General features: G+C 40.9%; 16 protein-coding genes across 16 annotated transcripts; 8 read left to right on the top strand and 8 right to left on the bottom strand.

The window, feature by feature from the left end:
• Positions 1-51: 51 nt before the first annotated feature.
• PAS_chr2-2_0460 (uncharacterized protein) lies at positions 52-944 on the bottom strand (the record flags this gene model as incomplete). The annotated part of the gene is made up of 2 exons (XM_002492069.1): positions 52-623; positions 674-944. The coding sequence occupies 2 exons, from the start codon at positions 942-944 to the stop codon at positions 52-54; spliced, it is 843 nt and encodes a 280-aa protein (XP_002492114.1).
• A 102-nt stretch (positions 945-1,046) lies between these two features.
• On the bottom strand, positions 1,047-2,060 carry PAS_chr2-2_0093 (uncharacterized protein; the record flags this gene model as incomplete). The annotated part of the gene is made up of 1 exon (XM_002492070.1): positions 1,047-2,060. The coding sequence occupies one exon, from the start codon at positions 2,058-2,060 to the stop codon at positions 1,047-1,049; it is 1,014 nt and encodes a 337-aa protein (XP_002492115.1).
• A 341-nt stretch (positions 2,061-2,401) lies between these two features.
• PAS_chr2-2_0092 (Chaperone that specifically facilitates the assembly of cytochrome c oxidase) lies at positions 2,402-2,689 on the top strand (the record flags this gene model as incomplete). Its single annotated transcript, XM_002492071.1, has 1 exon — positions 2,402-2,689. The coding sequence occupies one exon, from the start codon at positions 2,402-2,404 to the stop codon at positions 2,687-2,689; it is 288 nt and encodes a 95-aa protein (XP_002492116.1).
• Positions 2,690-2,914: 225 nt separating this feature from the next.
• PAS_chr2-2_0091 (Integral membrane protein localized to late Golgi vesicles along with the v-SNARE Tlg2p) lies at positions 2,915-3,640 on the top strand (the record flags this gene model as incomplete). The annotated part of the gene is made up of 2 exons (XM_002492072.1): positions 2,915-2,923; positions 2,978-3,640. 2 exons carry the CDS (start codon positions 2,915-2,917, stop codon positions 3,638-3,640), a joined length of 672 nt encoding a protein of 223 aa, XP_002492117.1.
• On the bottom strand, positions 3,637-4,623 carry PAS_chr2-2_0090 (Hypothetical protein; the record flags this gene model as incomplete). Its single annotated transcript, XM_002492073.1, has 1 exon — positions 3,637-4,623. One exon carries the CDS (start codon positions 4,621-4,623, stop codon positions 3,637-3,639), a length of 987 nt encoding a protein of 328 aa, XP_002492118.1.
• Positions 4,624-4,839: 216 nt separating this feature from the next.
• On the bottom strand, positions 4,840-7,002 carry PAS_chr2-2_0089 (Member of the PUF protein family; the record flags this gene model as incomplete). Its single annotated transcript, XM_002492074.1, has 1 exon — positions 4,840-7,002. The coding sequence occupies one exon, from the start codon at positions 7,000-7,002 to the stop codon at positions 4,840-4,842; it is 2,163 nt and encodes a 720-aa protein (XP_002492119.1).
• A 1,365-nt stretch (positions 7,003-8,367) lies between these two features.
• On the top strand, positions 8,368-9,602 carry PAS_chr2-2_0088 (uncharacterized protein; the record flags this gene model as incomplete). Its single annotated transcript, XM_002492075.1, has 2 exons — positions 8,368-8,577; positions 8,619-9,602. 2 exons carry the CDS (start codon positions 8,368-8,370, stop codon positions 9,600-9,602), a joined length of 1,194 nt encoding a protein of 397 aa, XP_002492120.1.
• A 155-nt stretch (positions 9,603-9,757) lies between these two features.
• PAS_chr2-2_0087 (ADP-ribosylation factor, GTPase of the Ras superfamily) lies at positions 9,758-10,303 on the bottom strand (the record flags this gene model as incomplete). Its single annotated transcript, XM_002492076.1, has 1 exon — positions 9,758-10,303. The coding sequence occupies one exon, from the start codon at positions 10,301-10,303 to the stop codon at positions 9,758-9,760; it is 546 nt and encodes a 181-aa protein (XP_002492121.1).
• A 655-nt stretch (positions 10,304-10,958) lies between these two features.
• On the top strand, positions 10,959-11,852 carry PAS_chr2-2_0086 (mitochondrial 37S ribosomal protein MRPS5; the record flags this gene model as incomplete). Its single annotated transcript, XM_002492077.1, has 1 exon — positions 10,959-11,852. The coding sequence occupies one exon, from the start codon at positions 10,959-10,961 to the stop codon at positions 11,850-11,852; it is 894 nt and encodes a 297-aa protein (XP_002492122.1).
• An 81-nt stretch (positions 11,853-11,933) lies between these two features.
• On the bottom strand, positions 11,934-13,358 carry PAS_chr2-2_0085 (Cytosolic J-domain-containing protein; the record flags this gene model as incomplete). The annotated part of the gene is made up of 1 exon (XM_002492078.1): positions 11,934-13,358. The coding sequence occupies one exon, from the start codon at positions 13,356-13,358 to the stop codon at positions 11,934-11,936; it is 1,425 nt and encodes a 474-aa protein (XP_002492123.1).
• A 787-nt stretch (positions 13,359-14,145) lies between these two features.
• Positions 14,146-16,392, bottom strand: PAS_chr2-2_0459 (uncharacterized protein; the record flags this gene model as incomplete). The annotated part of the gene is made up of 1 exon (XM_002492079.1): positions 14,146-16,392. The coding sequence occupies one exon, from the start codon at positions 16,390-16,392 to the stop codon at positions 14,146-14,148; it is 2,247 nt and encodes a 748-aa protein (XP_002492124.1).
• A 188-nt stretch (positions 16,393-16,580) lies between these two features.
• On the bottom strand, positions 16,581-18,158 carry PAS_chr2-2_0084 (Repressible alkaline phosphatase, a glycoprotein localized to the vacuole; the record flags this gene model as incomplete). Its single annotated transcript, XM_002492080.1, has 1 exon — positions 16,581-18,158. The coding sequence occupies one exon, from the start codon at positions 18,156-18,158 to the stop codon at positions 16,581-16,583; it is 1,578 nt and encodes a 525-aa protein (XP_002492125.1).
• Positions 18,159-18,386: 228 nt separating this feature from the next.
• On the top strand, positions 18,387-18,905 carry PAS_chr2-2_0083 (Hypothetical protein; the record flags this gene model as incomplete). The annotated part of the gene is made up of 1 exon (XM_002492081.1): positions 18,387-18,905. One exon carries the CDS (start codon positions 18,387-18,389, stop codon positions 18,903-18,905), a length of 519 nt encoding a protein of 172 aa, XP_002492126.1.
• Positions 18,906-19,479: 574 nt separating this feature from the next.
• On the top strand, positions 19,480-19,908 carry PAS_chr2-2_0082 (Hypothetical protein; the record flags this gene model as incomplete). The annotated part of the gene is made up of 1 exon (XM_002492082.1): positions 19,480-19,908. One exon carries the CDS (start codon positions 19,480-19,482, stop codon positions 19,906-19,908), a length of 429 nt encoding a protein of 142 aa, XP_002492127.1.
• Positions 19,909-20,745: 837 nt separating this feature from the next.
• On the top strand, positions 20,746-22,119 carry PAS_chr2-2_0081 (Constituent of the mitochondrial inner membrane presequence translocase (TIM23 complex); the record flags this gene model as incomplete). Its single annotated transcript, XM_002492083.1, has 1 exon — positions 20,746-22,119. One exon carries the CDS (start codon positions 20,746-20,748, stop codon positions 22,117-22,119), a length of 1,374 nt encoding a protein of 457 aa, XP_002492128.1.
• Positions 22,120-22,384: 265 nt separating this feature from the next.
• On the top strand, positions 22,385-23,452 carry PAS_chr2-2_0080 (Mitochondrial cell death effector that translocates to the nucleus in response to apoptotic stimul; the record flags this gene model as incomplete). Its single annotated transcript, XM_002492084.1, has 1 exon — positions 22,385-23,452. The coding sequence occupies one exon, from the start codon at positions 22,385-22,387 to the stop codon at positions 23,450-23,452; it is 1,068 nt and encodes a 355-aa protein (XP_002492129.1).
• Between the last annotated feature and the right edge of the window lie 30 nt (positions 23,453-23,482).

The raw sequence follows: 23,482 nt of genomic DNA on the forward strand, positions 1-23,482 counted from the left end.
AAGGTACATATTATTATGACGGTGATCGCGCGTGTTAGCTAAGCGTCTGTCTCAGCCAAATCCTGCCCATTCAAAGGAGAATGTTTTGACAGGGCTTGCTTCCAACGATGTTATGAACTCCTTTGGATCAAGTTCCAGCTGGGGTTCAACACCGTCAACGTCTATCTTGTTGGTCAGACCCGCAATCACATAGACCTTTTTGACGGCTGTAGCCAATCTACCACCGTTAACCAATTTCTTCAATTCTATCTTCTCACCGTTGTAAACAGGTTTGACTATGAGATGTGAGTGGTACCTTAGAGGATCGCCAGGATAAGCAACAAATTTTCCTCCAAATCTTAATCCTGCAGTGATGAAGTACCCGTTCTTTCTAAGATGGCTGAAGATTAGGTAATCAGCCAAAGAATGAGAGAGGTTTGGTCGACTTTGTAGGAGCTGGAACAACAATTTAGTTTGAACTTCGGGCTGGTTGAAATGATCGTTCCAGGTGTTAACATTAGGAAGATGACTGGATGTATTTTTGATCTCGTGAAAGACTGGCTCCTTTTCTGTGTTGTAGATCATGGCTGAATCAGGGATTTTTTTCCCATTAGTTCTCAGCTGAGACATCTTGGCTTGAAATTCTTTTTTTTCGTTTCTAGTCTCTGATTGTGTTCTTTTTCCGCAAACTGACGAATCTGTTGCAAATCGTTGTTTGTGAGTGAAGCATATAAACCTTGAAACATTACATCATCCGGAACAATGTAATACTCTGAGTGATGGACCACAACATATAAAAGTTCCTCAAACAGCAATCGAAGGGGGACACCCAAGAAATTGTTCTGCTGAGTGGATAGTGGCAACGTTCCGCTCAGATATCCCACTATCCCCAACAGACGAAGGTTCTTGATGGTCTGAATATCAAATATCAGGCCCTCATTCCTGCTGATGGGTAGTTTATTCATGAATAAGAAAAGCTTATGTAATGATATCTTGACTTCGAGATTATATGCATGTTAAGAGATTACAGATAATTACAGATTAGTACGCTATAATGAATAAATAAATTAGTTGTCCACTGCGAGAGCAGCAAGCTTCAAAACACCTTCCTTAGAATTGGCGCCCCCAATGAAACCAGCTGCATGGATGAAAACGCAACCTTCGACGTTGGCAGCTTCCGACAGTTTTTCATCTCTCAATCCTCTCCAGGGCTCAGGCAATGCCTTTCTGCTTTCAAAAGAAGAAGAACTTACAGGGACAGCAGCAATTCTCCAGTTGTTACCTGAATCTGGGAATAAAACGTAAAGGATTTCTCCGTGACATTTGTTGGCAATTTCCACACCATAAAGATGCTCCTTCCAAGGAACAAATCTATCAAAGACTAATACTTTACCACTTGGGTGAGCTTGAAATCTCTCGTCAAAAGCTTTTTCAACGAATTGTTTGGCAGGCAACCAAGAACGCCCATAACTCAATAACAAATTGTCAAATACTTGGCCCATAATCTCAGAAGCTTTTTCAAATTGCTTATCGAAATCAGCATCAGTTGGTTCATCAACCCACAACGGGTTGAGATTGGAGACAACAGAGGCAAGGGTGAAGTTTTTGTCATTGAACTTTCTTTCATTAGTATTTTCATAATTTGAGACACCATTGTCGTTAGCATCAACAGATTCAATGAAATCCTTGTACAGCTTTTCATATAAAATGTTGATGTTCGTGGATTCCTCATTCAAGTCCCAGTTGAGTTTTTCAGCAATAACTTCTTTACCAAACTTCTTGAAAACCAGACCAGCAGAGCTCAGCTTTGTTTGATACTTATCCGAGAACGTGGTGCTGAATTCTCTCTGGTGGTGGTCGAAAAACTTGACATCATCATATTTTCCACCAACGTCTACCACAATGTCAGCTTCTTCCCACTTTGCAGGATCTCTGGATCTAAGGAGAGTGGAGTTGGTCCATTTTTTCAGACTCCTCAACAAGTAGACAGCCAAGGCTTCATCGGCATGGAAACTTCCAGAATGGGTACAAATTTTCAACATATCTAGCTTCCGTTTTTTGCTCTCTGTTTGTGTCTCCATGTGGTATAATTTTTTTTGCAAAAGGTTTGCTTAGGAAGTCTTCGCGAAGGAAGACTTAAAGAGTAGGTTGAATAGATCTAGCTAGTGTGACATTGTGCACAACTGAACGCATAGGGAGATGAGAAAACAGGAAAGATTGTTGTAGCAATATTCAAATGTCTGCTTGGATTTTGCTTTGAACGTGGATCCTTTTCTTTGCTTTTTCAATGGTTAGCACCAAATTAGCTCAGAAGTTTCCTCCAGAACGTGTACTGCTCAAACAACAATCTCGTGAGAAATCCAATCCTATGGATCTCTCTCTAACTGTTCGTTGAACTTCCATCTACACCCCCAAGGTCACCATGTTTAACAGGTTTAGGATGAGTAGGTCGACTTTTGAGTTGGCCAAGTTCTCTTTTTATTTGCTAACCCCCATTTCTATCATGTACTACGTTGGTATTGACACAGACAAGAAATTCAATGTTCCTGGGTTTTGGCCGGATCCAAACACCTTGAATAAGATTCCCAAAGAACCTTATGAAATTCAAGCTGAGTTGGTTAGAATGCGAAAGGCAAATTTGGAAAAGAGGAAGAGGTTAGAGGAGAGAGCTAAAGAGCTTGGAATTGAACCAGATGAGGAAGAGAAGTAAATACTATAAAGCCGAGGAGGATGGAAAGCATAAGTAAATCACTTTACCTCATATTGATTCAAGAATCACTAGGTCGGATCGTTTTAGTCAAGATTTCTCATTTCAATCTGTAAATAATGCAAATAAGTTAAATACTTGAAATTGTTGATTATGTAACCCTTTTGACAGCCCCTATATCTCTCTATCGCTCAATTCATCGATTCTCTGCCTGTCCACCAAATACAAATGTCAACGGTAAGCTTCCCAGTTTTGAAGTCTCTGCTTGCTATTTAATTACTAACTTGGAAGAATTCACAACCACCTCTATCTGATTATATTGAGCCTGACATTCCAATAGTTCCGGATGTAGCTGAACCTATTCTCCCAACCACAACAGAGCCAAGGCGTTCTCAGCCGGGCTCTACTGAACCAGGCTTCTTTCAAAATTTGTACCATACGGTGATTCAATCGTCACATCCTTTTGCATTGCTGACTTATGTCTTTTTTCGGGTGAGCCCCATTATCATTTATATGATTGGATATACGCTGTTCGGGCATAATTTCATTTTTCAGTTCATTGTTACAATTCTGCTTTTGAGCGCTGATTTTTGGAATGTAAAGAATTTAAGTGGACGCTTGATGGTTGGTTTAAGGTGGTGGAGTGAGACAAATGAGCTAGGAGAGTCAATTTGGACGTTCGAATCCGCTGATGCTGAAAGATATGTTAATCCAATTGATTACAAGGTGTTTTGGATGATGTTATATGCAACACCAGCATTTTGGATTTTTCTGGCACTATTGGCATTTTTGAAACTTCAATTTTTGTACCTAACTCTTGTCATCCTAGCTGTTACCCTTAGTGCGACCAATGCTCTAGCTTACACCAAATGCGATAAGTTTTTTAAGGCAGAGACCTCCAGTTTAGGTTTTTTTGGCACGATGTTGCAAAAAATCAATCCTTTTGATATCTAACGAAGGTTGTTAACTGGAACAATACAGAATCCGATCAGATTGTCGTCGGTACAGTTTGTCATGCTTATTGATCCCTCGGAGATGGTCTTGATAAGTTGTTTCTTGACTTCTGAGGTATCATGAATTTTCATATCTCTCTTACTTTGATTAAGACCCATATAACTTCTCCATTTTCTTAAGCTGTTTTTTTTGCTTTTTCCGTCATTTTGCAGAAACTTTCTCGGTACGGTTAAGCTTATTATTTGTGTTGGGGATAGATCTCTTGAAATAAGTACAGGTTCTCTTTTCTTGAACATTCCTTGCATTGAAGAAATTACTTTTACAATGGATTTATTCCTATGAATGGAGGCAATCGAGTTGTTTGGAGGATCATGCTCTTCCTTGCTATCTAATTCATTTGCTGAAGGATTTTCCAGTAAACTATCTCTATGTGGCCAATTTTCAGGCTGCCTTGAACTTTCCAGTTGATGACCTTTTTGTGATTTTCTTTCTACATCTGAACTCATGGACATTTTGCTAGTAAGCAACGAAATAACTTTTTCAGAGTACTGAAATTCCGATACTTCATCGGAGGATTTAGTTGGGGCCTTTGCAGTGTTTACCACTTCTAAGTTTCTAAATTGAGACATTCCAAGGCTTTCCAACGCTGTCTCCGTTTCACGAGCTGTCACAGTAACATCCTGAACCACGTTACTACTATTACCTGATGAGAATTGTGGGTAACCTTCACAGCTCATCTGCTGACTTTCGATATCAAAAATTAGTTCCTTCAATCGGCTGTTGGATCTTAACACATCGTCGGAATCCCACAGTTCAAGGTCTCTTACCTTTGCATCTGATAGGTTCGTCTCAAGTCTACCTTCACTGAGTTCATCGGCGCTGAAATACTCCGAGAGTGGCATATTGCTAACAAGATTCACAGCATCACTGAAAACGTCACTTCCGCTGTCAAAGGGGTCCTTGTTAGGCATATTCTCAGTCATTACGCCCACAACTCAGCTCACTAAATTAATTTGACACTAGAGTATAAAGTATTTTTGTGAACACTGCGACAAGTAATCACGCCCACGCCGCACACCCTATTTGTCATGACGAGACCAAAGCGCACTCTGGTATAAATATATATATATATATATATAATTAGAAGTATACAGGAAAATAGTACAGTAATAATATACACAGCAGATTCAAGACTAAAATCATGGTTTCGGGTAAACAGCGTTACCCCTCTGAGCTAGATGTGATTGTTGTTGCTGTTGTGGCAGCATTGGTTGCCTAGGGCCGTGGTGAAACTGTTGAGCCATCACAGGAAACTGGTTGTTACTTGGAGGTACTCCGTTTACTTGTATCCTTGCCATTATACGTTTACCATGAGGAGTATTGCGTACAGTGGGTAATAAAGGCTTCAACAGTTCCGATAATCTCTCAAATTCTTCAGGTGTAGAAACGTCCAAAGCTGTCTGAAGCACATAATTTCCATAAGGATCATTTAACAACTCTGATATTTTGGTAGCATGAGTCTCCAGTAACTGGTCAATGACTAGCTTGCTTACGCGGGGAATCTTCAAGCACTTTTCGATGACGTTCGATCCAAATTTATGGAGAGATAATGTAATAATGCTATCTTTGATAGCAGCAACGATATTGGCCACAGGTTTACTGTCATTTATGTTCTTGATCATCTCATTTTGAGACAAAACATACTGGACAACATAGTTACCAAAAGGATCAAAAGAAAGAGGAATACAGTTTCTACTGACTTCCAAACTCAACGCATAGCATTGTTCTTTTGACCCATGGTCCAAACATCTTTGTAAAACACAACATCCATGCCTATGGGTTGCAATCTCGACACAATGGTCACAAGTAGCATCAAAAATGAACTGACAATCCTTGCTACTTAGCTTTTGAAGACATTTTTGAACGACGTGGTTACCGTTCAAATCTCTGCTCAAAGAAACCACATGAGATGAGAGAGCATCAATGATTATCTCCGACTCCTCTTCGGTATCAATGCATTCAACCAACTTCTGGAGGGCACGAGTTCCATGTGGATCCAACGCAATTCTAACAAACTTTGAAGAAGCATTTTTAACGAGAGTAATTCTCTGATCAACGCTAACCTTATCCAAAAGCTTCTGAATCAGATAATTTCCAAACGGATCAGACATCAACTCGATTACGGAAAGATAGGTTTCGTTAAAAATCATAGTGGCGGCATTCTTGCCACCAATGTCCAACTGCTTCTGCAAAAATCTACACCCATGCTGGTCTTTGCAAAGAGAGTAAATCTCACCTTGAAAGTCCTCAAGTTTGGCATCAGCAAATTTGGAAGGATCCTCACCTCTTTTCCTCATGTTCTTGCGGTGAGTATTCATTCCATTGTTCAACCTTCCAATGCTAGAATTGTTCAAAGCAGACTGACCATGCCCACCACTTCCACCTAAATGTTGCTGAGATGGATGATGAGCTCCAGGATTGCGATTACCTTGTCCATTTCTGGACTTGTGGGGAAAAGTTTGCAGCCTGTGGTTTGCAAATTCATCTTCAAGACCAGTTTCAGAGTGGGGAGGCCAAATACCTTGCGAGTGCACCATCATAGGCATGCCGTTATTAAATCCGACATTCATGTTCATGTCCAAGTTCATCTCCATACCATGGGACATTGGATGAGGGTAGCCGCTACCCATGTTGCTGAAGCCTAGGGGAAGCTGATTTTCGTATCCATTGGGAGTAGCAGAAGTCAAGTTTTCTTTATCGACCAATGATTGGGTAGAAGGATCATTAACTGGGGAATTAACAGTGGAGGGAGAGCTTTGGACCAAAGCAGGGCCGAAAGAGCCGGAGCCAGAGACCCTAGGTTCAGTTCCAGAAAGTTCCTTACCAGGTAGTTCGAAGGGCTTGATTTGATTTAATCCATCAAGATGAAGTCCATGTTGGAGAATACTTAGCCTTGGAGTTGCCGAAGCCATGGAAGGATTATCAATGGACCAATTAGAAGAGTTTGGGGTCAACGACGAATGGCGGTTATTAGAATTGGCCAAAAAGTTGGACTGGTTCTTGTTGGGCAAAATATCAAAATCCAGACTCAACCCACCTAGAGCTAGATCCAAGTCTAGATCATTAGGTTCATTTCTCAACATGGATGAATTTTCCATGGACTCACGAGGGGCATAATTAACACCAGCAGAATTGGAACCAGAGAACCGATGATCCGATGAAATGGTGGGGGTCTCAAAGGAAGGCCGTTGAACACCAAATGAAGAAAAAGAATGAATAGAATTTTGGGTCCTCCTATCCGAATCTTTTGGGGGAGTGATTGGAGGGCATCCGCCGCCACCTGTAGGGCTATTGGATGACATTTCTGGGATGGGAATAATTGATTTTTATGATGCGATAAATCTCTCTGAATACTGGTTGATGAGAGAGTATAATAATGAGATTTGAATGCTGTTTTTGTCTTTTTGATCTCTTCAAATGGGCGATAATGGATGACACAGGGAATAATATACAGAAGAAGTCACAATAATGTACAACAATGCAAGTGAAGATGTTTCACAAAGGGGCTCAAACAGTCAGATCTTGGTAGAGCTTGGAATTTTCGTTATATACGACTTGTTGGGTGAAAGGCTATCAGTTCCAGTCTACCTTTTTTTTAGTTTTCCTTCTTAGAGACAGGAATCAGATCCATTCGACTCAAAAAAAAATGATCTAGGGAAGGAGCGATTTTTTACGATCGTGTGATACTCATTTGTTTGAAACCTAGATTGTCATACCCCTAGCGCCCAGCGTCCTGTGGAAGTTGAATGGATGAAAAAGTAACCCTTAAACGCAGTCGTGTGCCTTTACCAAGAAAGTGTCAGCTCCTGATCTGTGTATCCCTCCACATTTTGGGTTGGCAGGACTAGTTCATTCCTTTCTTGTTTTAACCAGCTTGTGTGCATCACATGTTACTAGCATGGATTGAGGAATTTTCAAACATAGATTATTCATGGTTGATTTTTCAAGTATAAGTTGGTTGCTTGTGATATCCGATATATCTGACAATTCGTAAGGTTGAAAATCCGTTAATTCTGACTGATTGACATTGTGAAAATTCAGTTACACTTTGACTTAAGTTAAAGCTATGCATTGAACAAATGTAATCCTGCTACCAAATCTACGATCTTCTCATTGCTGAATTCCTGAATCTCACTCATGGCTTGACTATAGAGCAGTTGCTGAAATCATTGCTATTCAATTTCCCTCTTGCAACATTGAGCTACCTAGTTTCCAGAACCACGGTAGGTGGCATGAGGCAGTATTTAACTATACGAGACGATGAACATTGCCCACAGATAAGCAAACGTTTCCAATTAATGCAATCCCAAAAGGTGCTACTCTTTTCTCAGACTGTGCAACGAGCTGTATTGGCTGAAAACTGTGAAAACATCTAGATCAGAACTCTACAATGATATTTTCAGTTGATCGCTGGGACCTCTGTCAGTCTAAAACTGGGTAAGATTATTAAAAGCTTCATGGGTGGCCAATTGACAGGCAAATAAATATTAGCACGACTTTAGCTCATCAGGGACTATTTAGAACTACGAAATCTTCGTGTCAATTTTGACAACTGCCTGTTAGATCTATTGTTTTAAGGTTCCCCATGACTAGCTTTTTGCTGCATTCACCATTTTACTATATCCGCATCGCGAATCATGTTATCAACTTAACCTCTTCCAAGGCACATGTCATCAGTAGGCTCTTTTGAAAGCTTAGACGAATTACCGAAGAAAAGTGCTAGCACCAGTGTTCTGGATGACGATCTCTACATTTCAGATTCAGAGTCCATAAATTCATTGCGCTCCCGTTCCCATTCCTTCAATATGGGATATGAGAACCTCTCTGTTTTTGATTTGTTTGACCCATACGCTCTGACCACAGACTTTTCAAGAAAGGTCAAATTAGAACACGGCAAATCTAAAAAAATTTAACAAAGAAGCAAAGAGATAAGTTGAAAGCAAGAGATGAGGACTTTAATCGCTTGAAAGGGCAATTGTTGAAGAGACTGGACAAATTTAATGATAGGGTAACTCATATAACAACTACATCCAAGACTGAGAAGTTATTCTATTCTTTTGCCCTCCTGCAAATCTTTGTATGCGGGGTTCTTGTTGGAGAATACCAAGAATGGTTTCATGTTTACTACAGTGTACTTTTCCTATGTTTGATGCCTGTTCGATTTAGTACTTACTATAAGCGGGGCTATCAGTATTTTCTCGCAGATTTATGCTATTATGTGAACATCTTATGCTTGCTCTTTATTTGGGTATTTCCGGAATCACAAATGCTATTTATTTCTTGCTTTTCATTTGCCTTTGGAACGTTGTCTTTTGCTGTGATTACTTGGAGAAACTCACTAGTCTTACATTCGATAGAGAAGACTACTTCGTCCATGATCCATATCACCCCACCCCTAACTATGTACGTGATTGTTCACCAAATTGATCCTGAATATCAATTGGTCCGTTTTCCCGGAGCTGCAAAGACTGCTAGTTGGAATTTTTACAAAGGGATTCTTTATACATCACTGTTTTACTTGGTCTGGCAATCAATGTACCATTACTTTATCACTATAAAGCGAGCTGAGAAAATAAAGCAAGGGAGAGCTACTTCTTTTGAATACTTGAGGAAAGCTTACAGCGGCAATGCTTTGGGCAAGGCGGTAAATTCTTTACCGGAACCCTTACCGGTAGTGGCGTTCACTTTAATTCAGTTTGGGTACCAGCTTCTGACAATGTCACTATGCCCTCTGTGGTTCCGTTACAAATTACTCTGTACATTGTTTCTGGCGTTTATCTTCATAGCGGCGTCGTATAACGGTGCTACATACTACGTTGACTACTACGGCAAGAAATTTGAGAAGGAAGTCATCACGTTGCGACAGGAGCTCACGCAATTGCAAGCAAAGAAAGAAGATTGAAGAGTTTCCTATTTTTTGTAATATGTAGGTAAATTGGGGAGCGTGTGCTATAAAGAGGGAGGAATTATAGCATATGTCTCACTCAGATAATCAAATCACACACACACGCAAAAATTCAACTCGTGTAGTAACTAAAAAACCCGACATTACACAACTTATGAGGAATGCTTCAGCTGGTTGACTAACCAGTCCAAACCTTCGTACAAACCATCACCGGTGGTGGCACAAGCGGCTTGCATGTACCATGGACGGTTCTTCACTGAGTGAAGGCCAAGTTTCTCGGTGACTTCAGCAGCATTCAAAGAGTGAGGCAAGTCTTGTTTGTTAGCAAAGACCAGTAACAAAGCATCTCTCAGCTCGTCCTCGTTCAACATTCTCTGCAATTCTTCTCTTGCCTCGCTGATACGGTTTCTATCGTTGGAATCGATGACAAATATGACGGCTTGAGTGTTGAGGAAGTAGTGTCTCCACAACGGTCTGATTCTGTCTTGTCCACCAATATCCCAAACGGTGAACGAGATGTTCTTGTATTCCACAGTCTCCACGTTGAATCCCAAGGTTGGAATGGTAGCAACCACCTCTCCCAGCTTCAGCTTGTAGAGAATGGTACTCTTACCGGCGTTGTCCAAACCGACCATGAGAATACGGACTTCTTTGGCGCCAAGAAGGTCGTTAAATATCTTTGAGAAAAAGTTACCCATCTTGTTTTTGTGTTTAAATCTATCAACTGGTCAAGGGATAAAAAGAGTTTTGTTGTCACGTACTGAAGTTATCGATTGATCAATCGACGTTGAGTGGTACACGTCGAAAGCTGGGTAAGGGAACGTTTCGGATCTTTTGGGGGAGATAGCGAGACTGCGCAGGGCTTACAAACACCGGTGGTGGGGCATGAACGTTCATGGAAGGCTACAATACGGTTACACTCGTCGTTACTGTAGGTGGTTGGTCCAGGACGAGGAAGGAGGAATACGACGCGTATGGTAGATCAGAAGCTTTTACTGATCTAGAAGGATCGAATTTTACTCGCAATGGCGGGTTTATCTTGAATAGAGATTTCATTCGCGCGTGTTTTTAATGCGCCTGTATGATCTTTGAAAAATCAGAGAAACACCCGTAATCGAACATTATTGGTTAGTTTAGTGGAATGAATATGGGATACGCGTATTCGTGTGCGTAGTATACGCAGTTACTCAAGTTTAGATTAATCTCATCAAACTAGAAGCTTTTTTGATCTTTCCTTCTTCTTTGAACTCCCTAAGTCCACCTCTAATTTGGTACTCGCGACCGGGTAACCAACACAATCTTTTTCTTCAAGTTTTCAACATCAACTACCACTTAAACCCCAATATAATAGTCATGAATGCTGTAAGGGGCTTTTCAAGAGTCCGCAATTTCTCCCAGTTGAGACCACTTCTCAACGCAGAGTCCCATGTTAAATTTCTATCAAACTATTATTCCAAAGATATTCTTGAAAGTATCAAACTAGCTGAATCTGTGGTTGAACCAGAGCATTATAAGGGCAAGAAGCTTCCCAACATTGAATTTGCTCCTCACTATTTAGACGATTACTCGTCATATGATCCGTTCTGGGATTACAGTACCACTAAACAAACTGATTTTGAACAAGCACAACAACCAATTCCTAGAGATATCCCAGAAGGTTATTCACTGCCTACAGGTTCTAACAGTAACCCTACACAGCTTTTGGCAAAGGGATTGGCTAAACTGACTGGTTTGGACCCTGAATACATCACCAAATTGACTGTAAGACCTCTTGTACTGAAAACAGTCACCAATCAAACAGCAAAGGGTAAGATTAGATCTTTCTACTCTTTAGTCGTTGTCGGTGATAAGAATGGTATGGTAGGAATAGGTGAAGGAAAAGATTCTGCAGAAATGTCTAAATCCATTAGAAAGGCACATTGGAACGCCGTCAAGAACTTAACACATATCCCTCGTTTTGAAGACAGAACCATCTACAACGATGTGGAACACAAGTACGGTGCAACCTTGGTGAAGCTAAGAGCCGCCCCATCAGGTTCAGGGCTAAGGGTTAACCACAACATCTTTGAAATTTGTGAGTGTGCTGGTATTAAAGATTTGGCTGGAAAAGTATACAGATCAAGAAATAGCATGAACGTTGCCAAATGTGCCATTGAAGCCCTACAAAGGCAAGTAACTTTGGAAGAGCTTGCTGCTCAGAGAGGTAAAAAGATTGTCGATTTGAGAAAGATATATTACTCCAGTTAAAGCTGTCGTTTCACACATGTTCGATCTTGTATATATAAATAGGTCTATATATCAACTATGGCAATCACAAATTTCTCATCATCATTTAGATTTATGTTTCTTCTGGGTGGCTTCAGCTACCAATCGCTCAAAAATTCTTGCTTCTTCAGTTTCTCCTTCAGATCGTTTGGCATTGCTGAAGATTTCGCCCATAATAATCATGGCCTGAGCTCTCTGCAGACGTTTCTCCAATGTGATGTTTTCGTCATAAAGTACTAAATCACAGACACTTCTTATTGTACTGGAAATTTCAAACTGCGAACCTTTCCAAGCAGCTGCTAAGATCTTCCCTATTAGCAGCTGTTCCATTTCTGCCAATTCTTCGTCGGTAGGTACGGGTATGTCATCAAATTTACCCTTCTTAGAAGTCTCTTTCTTTTCTTTCGAACTATCCCCGTCTTGAGCTTCATCGTCTACAGAGGTACCGGTGGCATTCTCATTATTAGCATTATCACCATAGTTAGGCTTAGTAGTTTCGGATTCCTCTTCACTTTCTTCATCTTGCCATTCTTCACCTCGAGATAAAGCCTCAGCTTTCCGCCTCTCTCTTTCCACCTTTCTCTCCTTCTTTCTATCAGCAGCTTCTTCATCTCTCCGTGCTTGCTCTTTCTTTTCTTGCATCTTTGTGACCAGTTCCATATGAGCTTGAGCTTCCATAGCGGTAGAAACAGTTCTAAACGTGTCCATCACAACCTCACCTTTTTCTTTCATGGATGACCAAAAACCTGAAATACCTAGAAACTTCTGTTTCTTCAGTAGAGTCTTGGCCTTGCTAAGGTATATGTTTCCTATTGTATGCAAAATCTCCAATCCAAAAGATTCTACAGTTAATAGTTCAACCTCGTATTGTAACTTATGCTTGAAAGATTTGGTAATATCCTCAGCTTTGTCTGTCTCTGTCCATAAAGATAGCTTTTGTACCAGCTTCTCAGCCAGTTGCTTTTGCATTGCTTCTCTCTTCACCCTGGCTTCTTCCTCCAGTTTCTCCATTTCCTCTTTCTTCTTCTTCTCCAGTTCTTTCTCTCTTTTCTTAAGCTCAATCCTCTTATCCTCGTCAGACAAACCAAGAAAATCAGCATCATTTATGGTCAAGGTGACTCCTTCTTCCTTATGTTCTTCCATTTCTTGGGCCTTGGTTAGATCCTGTAACAGAGAGAGTTCTCCAATATAATCAGAGAATGCAGAGCCTCCAAATATACCAGCAAAAAATTCACTTGGATCATCAAAACCTTCTTTGGGAATCGCATCCTCCTTTCCATACCTGTCGTATCGCTCTCTCAGGCTCTTGTCACTTAGCACTTGGTATGCTTCTCCAATCTCTTTAAACTGTTCGGCAGCCTTAGGATTTCCTGGATTCTTGTCAGGATGGTGTTGGATAGCTTTCTTCCTGTAAGCTTTCTTAATCTCTAACTCAGTTGAGGTAACAGAGATGCCCAGGACATCGTAATAAGTACTGTCTACAACCATGATAGTGAATGTGAAGGGATTGGTGCCTGTACAATTTTATTTTAACCCAAAGAGGCGCGAACGCTTAAGCGTATCGATAGACTTCTTTTCGAGCGGTTGCTTAGTAGGAATATACTCACGAGACTAATTGACAGTAGGCTAGGGATCATAATGTAGCTCCTTCTTGATCTACTTACAAACAATCATATTGCCAGTCTGAGTTTCAAGCAGATAGTTTTGGATCCTGAAGGTCGTGGATTTCAAGAAGGGATGGATCAGTTGTTTCATCGCCTTGCTATATAGACTATTTACCCCAGATTTGCCAACCAATCTCATGCCCAAATTTCAACTGGAAGAGTCTCTCAATGCTCTTGTAGTGTTCACAGCTATTCTTTTTTGCTTTTCTTATTCAAAACCGTTTTTCAAATTAAAGAAAAGGAGCCTCTGGGCTACCATTTCTTGACCAAAGACTTCAGGAAGGATGCAATATCAATTGACTACTCATCATTCTTAACTTAACTTTGTAAAAGAACAAATAGTAGCTAGCAATGCGACTTGACCGGCGTTAGGTCTAATCCATCAGTCCACAATACAAATACGCATTACTATCAAAGTTTACATTTGACATGCAATTGACATGCTCAAAGACACCTAAGTTCGATCAACTATAGTAATAATATACACCTTGCGAGGAGCTTTAAACGCACTTGTTTGTTTTGCCAGTAGTTTGGTAAAAGCTCTCCTAAATAGAAGAAAGAGGTATAGTAGAGTAAGGAAAAAATGACAATGAAAGCTCAAAAATGTCTTTTCAAACTGTTTGTGGTTGATAAATTTCAAGACCATGACAATCAACCAATCCTTTTCCTGCATCACATAATTCAATATTTCGAACCCATCCACTTCTCCAAATATTTTCAATTTTTATTCTCGTCTTTGGGTCTGGATTGAGAATATTGTACAAAACATACTTTCTGTTGTTGAAAGAGGTACTCTTTTTGGCAAACTCCTCAATTTGAGGAAAAGTACCATTTCTTATCTTCTTTGGTAAAGTTGGATTGGTTTCGGATCTCTTTGTGTAATCATAAATTGCTCTATTCTTTAAATAGTCAGCGTATCTTTCGTCTGATTCTTTGGCAATTCCCCAGCAGTAGCCACCAGTGGCCATTGCTAGATATATTATTCCCAGGGACCAGATATCACAATATCTGGGGTCATATTCTTGATCAGTATATTCTTCAGGTGCGACATACGGCTCAGAACCACAGGCCCCATGAGATAATTGTACCTCATCATTCCACTCAGCTTTTACCACCGTCGCAGTACCAAAATCAATAATTTTTAACTGTCCGTAAGCTGTTAGCAATAGATTCTCCACTTTAAGATCGTTGTGAGCAATTCCAACAGAGTGTATATAAGTGAGAGCATTGAGTATCTGTTTGAAAAAACAATCTGCTTCTATTATTGGAAGACCCTCACCATTGGTAGATAAAATATATGAGTAGAGATCACCACAAGGAATGAACTCCATGACTTGAGAGTAGGTCAGTGACTGAGGATCAACCATTAGATCATAGGTATTTATAATAGCTTCATGGGTTAGAGACGAAGAGATCATGAACTCAGAGGTAACTCTTTTACCAAAATGCTCATCTGTTTCATCTGGCCTCTTCTTTAGTTGTTTAACAGCAAAAATTAGATTGGGCTTCTTAGGGTCAGCAGAGGAGCGCATACACAGTTTAACTGTACCGTAGGAACCTTTACCAATCAGTCCTTGAATCCGACCATACTTTTCGTACAGTTTCTGCTTTCCATCGGATTGTTCAATCAGATTCGCTTGTAGTGAAGCAGGATGAGATATCCTTTCCACAAGTTTTTGAATGGTGTTTGATAATGCAGTTGTAATAATAGGGTCGATTTCCTCGTCCTCGGATGAAGACGACGAAGGGGCTGCGCTGGATGAATCAGATTCATTTTCGTCATCCTCTATCAACTCCTCGTAATTCCAAATATAGTTTTCGGGAATTGACTTGAGTTCAATCAACCGCTTGGAATATTCGTCTGGTAGAAGACTTATTGAATTCTCTACACATGCATCGGTAGACGATGCTTCACCTTTCTTAGCGCCCCCTAGCATGGTAAAAAATCCGACATTCAACGATTTGGTGGGAAGTTTCTTTAATTTAATGAAATCATGCTTATGTTTGGACCCATCTAGAAAGGTGATCAGCGAACCCTCCTTCTTGAAATTCTTATTGCCCACATTTACTGGCTTATGATCTAGAGCAGCCAGACTTACACTTAGAGACGATCTTCGTGAAGTGGATGGCGAATGAATTAGGGAAGGCGACCTAGACCTTACAGCTGAGTGATCCCAGTCAGAGTCGCTCTCCCTTGAAAAAATACGTGATAAACGTCTGCGGCCACGGTGCTGAGGCTGGCTGGTTGTTGAGGAGTTGGATTCACTACGAATCATAGGTGGTGTTTTGCGGCCTGGATCCAACTTCAACTCTTCAACAGTGTCCATTATTTCATCTAAGTCATTTTCAACAATCGTTTGAGGTACGGGAAGTTTTAACTTAGTACGAGGGTCAGTTTCAGGTGAATGCACTTTCAAGTCTGGGGAGCCCAAAGGTGAGACTTGGTCATCTGATTTCGTCTCTAAAGTGGAAAGACTATGCCTACCACCATTCACTGAACCAACTGATGAATTCCTTTTCAGTGAGGCGGGGACCCTTGATGTAACAGATGTGTGATATGATGCAGGTGGAGATGCAGATAAAGGAGCTAATTGGGGGGTTGATTTATCTGCAGCTGGTAAGGAATGAACTGACGAAGTGGAAGAGCTGCGAAACAGCCCTTTAAGCTTTGAGGTGACGGAGGTTGAATGTTTTCTTGTGATAGGGGGGACCACTGTTAGCGGATCAACTGAAGAGTTAGACACCACTGAATTGAGAGAGGCAACATCATCAGGTTCAGGACTTGGCAGAGGTGACTTAGCGGACAGAAAGTTCGAAGAATCAGCTGGTGCTTCAGAAGACCGAAAAATGAAAGGCATCTTAGAGCAGTATCTGCGCTATATTATTGAAATTAAGGTAAAGAAAAGGGAATGTGACCCCAAAATTGGTATTTAGTCGGAGGACGAGAAGATTTGGAATGCTATAAGAGAAAATACAACTGGTGTAGCTTGTAATCATAGAGACCGCATTTCGCGAAGATACAAAAAAAAAAATTAATGTGCCCTCCCTAAAGAGGGTGCTGCTCTACCCCGAACGAGCTATAATGACTGCCCTCCCCAACAGATAGACCCTCTAGTTGTGCTGTCACCTCATCGAGGTCTACACGCAACCAGCTTTCCATAAATTTTCCAATATCAGTATTATCATGGTTTCCGCGCAGGTATTTGTCGATTCTTTTTTGTAAGGCGGGGGTGTTTCCATGTGCATAGATGTTCACGTCTACGGCTGAATGGCCATGGGTCGAAAACCCCACTTGTGCCCTTTTCGAAATTATTTTTGACAGAACATCCAGAGATTTATGGCGAGCCTTTTTAATAGCTTGGATCTCTTCAGGAGTGGCGTCATAGATTCCCATTCCATCTTGGAGGATGTCCTCTTCGATAAATGAGAGAAGATCAGTTTCTTTGTAATTGCTCAATTTTGCGGCAAGGTACTCACTAGAATGTGTCACATTTAGCAGTACTTCCGGAAACCACGCATAATCAGGATAATTCGGGGTGACTTGTTTGGCTGCGGATAGACCCCCTGTCTCATGATCCGACACGGAGATAATCAATGTCTCCACCGATGAATCGTCAGCAAATTCTACGGCTGCTTGGAATGCTTCATCGAATGCTAATACTTCTTGCACTTGCGCAGCGGCATCATTGTAATGACCCGCGTGGTCAATTCTAGATCCTTCAATCAAAACAAAAAAACCTTGATCATCCTTTTTAGTGGCTTTGTCGAGAATATCCAGGACTTTATGTGTTTGTTCTCCGATTGACGGATGTTCAGATGCATTACGGTCGATCTCAAACGGAAAGTTTCCTTCGGCCAACAATACCATCAGTGGTAGATCTACGGGTGCATTGTTCTCTCCCAGGGCATCAAATGCGGTTTTGTTCTCGAGTAGGTTCCAACCGCTGTGTTTAGCAGTTTTCAATAGGTTCTCACCATCGTATCTGCAGCCCCCATCTTTCCTACCATAAAAGAAACAACGGCCACCACCAACCATAAGATCCAATGACCTCCCCAAGGGATAGTCTCCCAATAGGTGCTTTGTAATCAAGTCAGCATTCCAACGAGTAACCGAATGCGAGGCAAATGCAGCTGGTGTAGCGTCCGAAACGTAAGTAGTAACGCTAATACCAGTCTTGAACCCTTGTAGTTTAGCGGCTTCCAGCACTGTTCCCAGAGGCTTCGAATCGTAGTCCACGGCTACCATGTTATTTCCAGTCTTACTTCTGCAGCTAAAGGCTGTTGCGCCGGCGGCACTGTCTGTAACCCAGGAATCAAAGGAGCGCGTTCTGGAAGAGCCCACGAGATACGTGTCAATGAATAGTTGTTCGTCCCATGAAAGATCATACTTGAACTGTTTAAAGTCACGGGCTACAGTAACAGATGCTGGACCCATTCCATCAGTGACCATAAAGATTACATTCTTTTTTGTGGGGGTTAATTTTGACGCCGTGCCATGGTAGATGTAAACGTAAGAAAAGATACCAATCCAAGCTAATGTTAATGAGATATACTTTATAATTCTCCTCCAATTGGCTGGCTTTCTGCTATCATTGGGATTTGGCAGTAGAGGCTCAGAGTCCATTGCTTTGAAATTGAAGGGGAGAGGACGCTAAAACAAATATCACATATCAATGCAGATTGCGCGAGATCCTGAAAGGGGCATAGATTTGTGCGTAGTTCCGTGAAGAATGTCCACTTAGCGAGATGTGAGCCAGAAGGAGAACATCTCCTTCCAGACTCTACCATCGCGATTGTAATTTTTTTTTTCACTTGGTTTAATCTTTCCTACAACTATTAGGGTGTCTCTGAAATGAAAAGAATATCCAAGGAGTTTATATCAGAGTCCGATATTAGCTCCGACAACTCTGAAAGCAGTGATTCAGAGGATTTCACTTTTGAACCACCTGCTAATTTCAAACAGCGCACAGACCTCAAAGAAATATCTCCGTTCAAGGATTTGGGAAAGAAAGAAGTATGGCTGTTGAAAACTCCCAAAGATTTGGATTTAAGCACATTGAAAACTCTTCCCATGCCCATTAAGGACAAAACGGCTCATAGTTTTAAGCACGAAGGTAAGAAATACCAAGTCAGGGAAGACTCTCTCGATCAGGACACCAAGAACGACATAAGCAAGTATAAGATCCTAGACGTCAAGTCTCTTGACGAGTTAAAACCTGCCAAAGTGAAGATTTCCAAATTTTTAACGGTTGGAGAGAAAGTATCTATTCCTAAAATTGATCTCGATAAGGTATGTATACCCCGTCAAAACGTTCCTCAGGAAGAGAACCTGGAACAAAAGCATTTTGCGACTGGTTATGGTAAGTCATGACCTTTCAAATACACATTCCTTAGAGAGAACATTGCATGCAAGCTACAGACCATCTGAAGAGGAACTTCTTTTGTACAGTACCATATAGTCCAGTGAATAAAACCTATCCACTACTTATCAAAAGACACCCGTACATCACCTAGAATGGGTGCGTTCCTTCAAAAATTTCATGAGTTCCTCTTCTCCTTTCTAAATAAACCGCACACTTTTTTGGGATGATTATATCAGCGTCAACATGTGCTATACTTATACCTGGAGAAGTGTGCTAGAATAATATCCAGCTTTAAAACCATCGCTGTTGGAGGTCCCGCTGTTTAGGCAGGCCCGGTGACCCATGAAATAGTGATGACCTAAAGTTTGGTACATTTATGTATTTGTAGTGAACTTCTAGGAAACGGCACGCTTACTAGCTGCTGCATATTCCACCTATTTCGTCCTACCTTCTAATTTAGTCCTTAGTTCACTGTTCCACAGGGTTAAGTTGGCACAGCTCTTAATTGGTTGGTGCAGTTCCTCCCTGGTTCAAAGATGATCTAAAACTCTCACTATCTTGCATCGTAACTAATTAACCATCATGACTAAAGAGATTAAGACGGAGATTCTCATAAATGCGTCACCCGAAAAAGTATGGGGGGTATTAACAGACTTTGAGGCATACCCAAGTTGGAACCCCTTTATCAAATCGTTGACAGGTGACGTAGCGGTGGGAAATACCATTAGCGTGAGAATCCAGCCCCCTAACGGTAGCGGAATGACATTCTCTCCCAAAGTCTTACACTTTGAAAAGAACAAGAAGTTCCAGTGGAAAGGCAAATTGCTGTTTGAAGGCCTTTTTGATGGGGAGCACGTTTTTGAGCTGATAGACAACGGTGATGGCACCACATTATTCAAGCAATCGGAAACTTTCAACGGTATTTTTGTTTATCTATTCAACACTAAAAACACAACATCCGGTTTTGAGAAAATGAACCAAAAACTCAAGGAGTTAGCCGAGAAACCATAATCAAATTGTCATCTGCAAATGTACGATTTAGGCGAAAGAGTTCATATACTGACGGCATTAATTCCGTTACGCTCCGCCTGTTGGTAGAGGATTGAATTTATAGCACCCTATTGGATTAGATGTTTTCGTTAAACGTTTTAAATACATTACCTGAGTTTTATGGCAGGATTTTGAAGAGTTGAAGGTGAAAGAGAGTAGGAGGTTGTGAATTTATTCTGGAAGCCTGACATCCTAATTTGTGTTTGACTTTCTCGGGATACAAGTTGCATCTTTGGAGCTGTATATTAAGCATTCATGTAAGACAATTTTGTTCCCTTATTCCCCTTAATTTTTTCCTTTTTGTTGTAGACTCAAGTTTTGCATTGTTTGACATAGCTATGCGAATTGCACAGTAAAGTTATAAAATACTGATGATGGCGTCCTTTAAGCGATGATAGTTGTATCTTGAACCAACAGTAACGAAAGGATATAGTCGACTCATTCCATGAGTTCTTAATCCTTCACCATCAAGTATCTTATCAGATCAAAAGATTGTTATTTCAACCTTTTTCCCGTAAGATACTCTCTTTCATCAAATTGTTGAGTCAAAAAGATTCCAAAAGTGCCCACTAAGAAGTTTATTGGAGCTGCAGGAAAACTCACAGCCTTTTATATCAGGCCAATCAACCATCTTATCCATTACACGTCCATATCCGGCATAAACTAGCCTTCGCTTCCCTAAGCTGACTCTTCGTTACATGCTTCTTACCTGTTCCTAAATGATTATGTAATCTTTGTAGACGATCAGAAAAAAAAAACACACCTAACGTCTCACTCCACCACCTTAGGACTACTGCAATGTTCTCTCTTAGAAGAAATATTTCAAATCTAATAAAGGTCTCTGGAAGACAAACAGCTTTGATTAGACCAGCAAAGTTTGCTCTTTTGAAGCCTTTGCCAGTAGCATTCAGAAATTATGCGACTGAAAAAAAAGACGAAAAGTTTCAGTCCATTTTGAACGATGATTTGTTAGCTCAAGCAGGGGTGGACTTGGATGCTGAAAACTCCAAGTCTCAAGAAAAAAAGCCAAGCTCTGACTCGGAAATTCATTACTCTAAACCTAAGGGCAGAAAGAACATTTCATCTATTGACCAAAGGAGAGAACAAAGAGCAAAGTACGCCTATTTTGCAACTTATCTAGCTTTGTTGGGAGGAGTCGTCTACATGGCTAGAGACTGGGATGAAACCGAGCCTCAGTACAAGGCTGAGGAGAATGGATACACTCCCCTATTAATGTGGAACCGTTTTTACGCTCGTTTCAACGAATTGTCGAACTTTTTCACCGAGCCTGCCTTTGACGATCTTCTTCCCCCACCTCCTCCTGAGCCTTACAGAAGACCTCTAACTTTAGTATTGACTTTGGACGATTTGTTGATTCATTCAGACTGGAACCCAAAGACTGGTTGGAAAACGGCCAAGAGACCAGGTTTGGACTACTTTTTGTGCTACTTGTCCCAATACTACGAAATTGTTTGTTTTAGTTCAACTTCTAACAGCAATCTGATTATTGAGAAAATCGACCCTTACAGAGCATACTTCTCCTATGATCTTCCCAGAGAGGCTGGTCGTATAAAGGATGGAAAATTGATCAAAGATCTCTCTTTGTTAAACAGAGACTTGGGAAAGACTGTCATTATTGATGTCGATCCAGACTGCTATTCTCTGCAACCCGAGAACGCCATCCCTATGGAAAAATGGGATGGTAAGCGTGATGACAAGTTGGTTCGCCTTATCCCATTCTTGGAGTATCTGGCTACTCAACCAATTAAAGATGTCAGACCAGTTCTGAGCTCATATGGTGACAAGAAAGATATTCCCGAAGAGTTTGCCCGTAGAGAAGCCGTTTTGAGGAAAAAATGGGACGAAGATTGGGAGCAAAAGAACAAACATTTAAATGCTAACAACCTAGCTGCTAAACTATTGGGCGCTCCCTCTGTAAACGCCAAACCAAAAATGCCTTTAGATATTATCAGAGAGGCTGGGCAACAACAATATCTTCAAACTGTGAAATTCATCAAGGAACACGGTGAAAAGGCTTTAGAAGAGAACAACAAGTTGATGGCTCAACAGAAGTTTACCTTGGAGAAAATTGTTACTGAGGGTTTACCTAAGCCGGAAGACATTGCTAGGCAACAACAGGAATTACAACAACAACAACAACAACAACAGTAATTCTACCGCCTTCAATAGATTATTTGTAAATAGGAGTTCGATTTTCTTTTTGTCTATTGCTTATATTATTGGCGTAATAGCTCCAGCTAGTGATACCATTTAGTACTTCCATTAGTAATATGGGTGGAATTTCAGCCTCATGCGGCGTATCTAGAGTACCATGCAAGCGAAAAAGTGAGACAAGATTTGTATATATAAACATCCACCATACGCTGTCCAAACTTATCTTGGAGCAATTGGTTCACTGACAGAGAAATTCTTTGAGATGGCACACATTGTAGTTATAGGCGGAGGCCCGTATGGAGGCACTGTGGCCAACAGGTTACAGAAAACTGGTGCAAAAATTACTCTCATTTCCAGATCTGAAAAGGCTTTATTGTTACCAGCCATGATAAGGCTGCCATTTCACAAAGACCCATCAAGGGTTTCAGTTGAACTAAAGGATATTCTGAACCCAAACATTGAATTGATGATTGACCAAGTCGTTAATGTTGATGAAAGCCAAGTCGACCTGGGAGCTCATGATCCAGTTTCATTTGATCGTCTGGTAATTGCAACTGGTGCCGTTTGGGATGACCCAATCGCTCCTCACAAGTACCAACAGAATGGGATCCAGGAATATGCCAAAGAGGTCGCTGGCCTTGGGGAAAAAGCTAACAATATTGTACTCGTAGGTGGTGGTGCTTTGGGCGTGGAACTTGCCGGAGAGTATGCTTATCACTTTCCAAAAAAGTCTATAACTCTGATCCATTCCGAGAAAAAACTACTTGATGCATCTGCCATTGATAAAGTTCGTGATAGCGTTGAGTCGCAACTTCGTGGCCTCAAAGTGAAGTTGATTTTGGGAAAGAAAGCCGAAATACGGGGGCAATCTGTCTTTGTAGATGGCGAAGAAGTTCCATGCGATTACTTGATCAAGACAACAGGCCCTAAGGCAAATCCTCCAGTATCTTCTATTAAAGGTTTGGTTAATGAAAAGAATGAAATCATCATCAGCTCAAAGTTTCAGGCTGAATGCAACCCTAAGATTTATGCAATTGGCGATGTCACAAACTATCCTAAAAGAGGACTAGTTTCACGTGAAAATTGGCTATCGATCATAACTCACAATTTGAACGAAGATATAAAAGGCACATCGAACTACCGCACTGTTGATTGGCCCAAGCAGGGAGTCAAGTCCAAGTCGACATTTGCTGTTAGTGTTGGACCAGAAGGTGGAGCCGGACAGTATATTCTTCCGTTTGGATGTGCTTTCAGTCTTCCACGATTTGCGGTCGTAAAAGCAAAGTCCTCAACACTCTTTTACTCTAAATTGAATTCAATGTTTATTTGAAAAGGAAGAATAGCTGTTATTGTTATCTAT

The sequence above is a fragment of the Komagataella phaffii genome, chromosome 2, assembly GCF_000027005.1.
Source record: "Komagataella phaffii GS115 chromosome 2, complete sequence".
NCBI classification, from domain to species: Eukaryota; Fungi; Ascomycota; class Pichiomycetes; order Pichiales; family Pichiaceae; genus Komagataella; species Komagataella phaffii.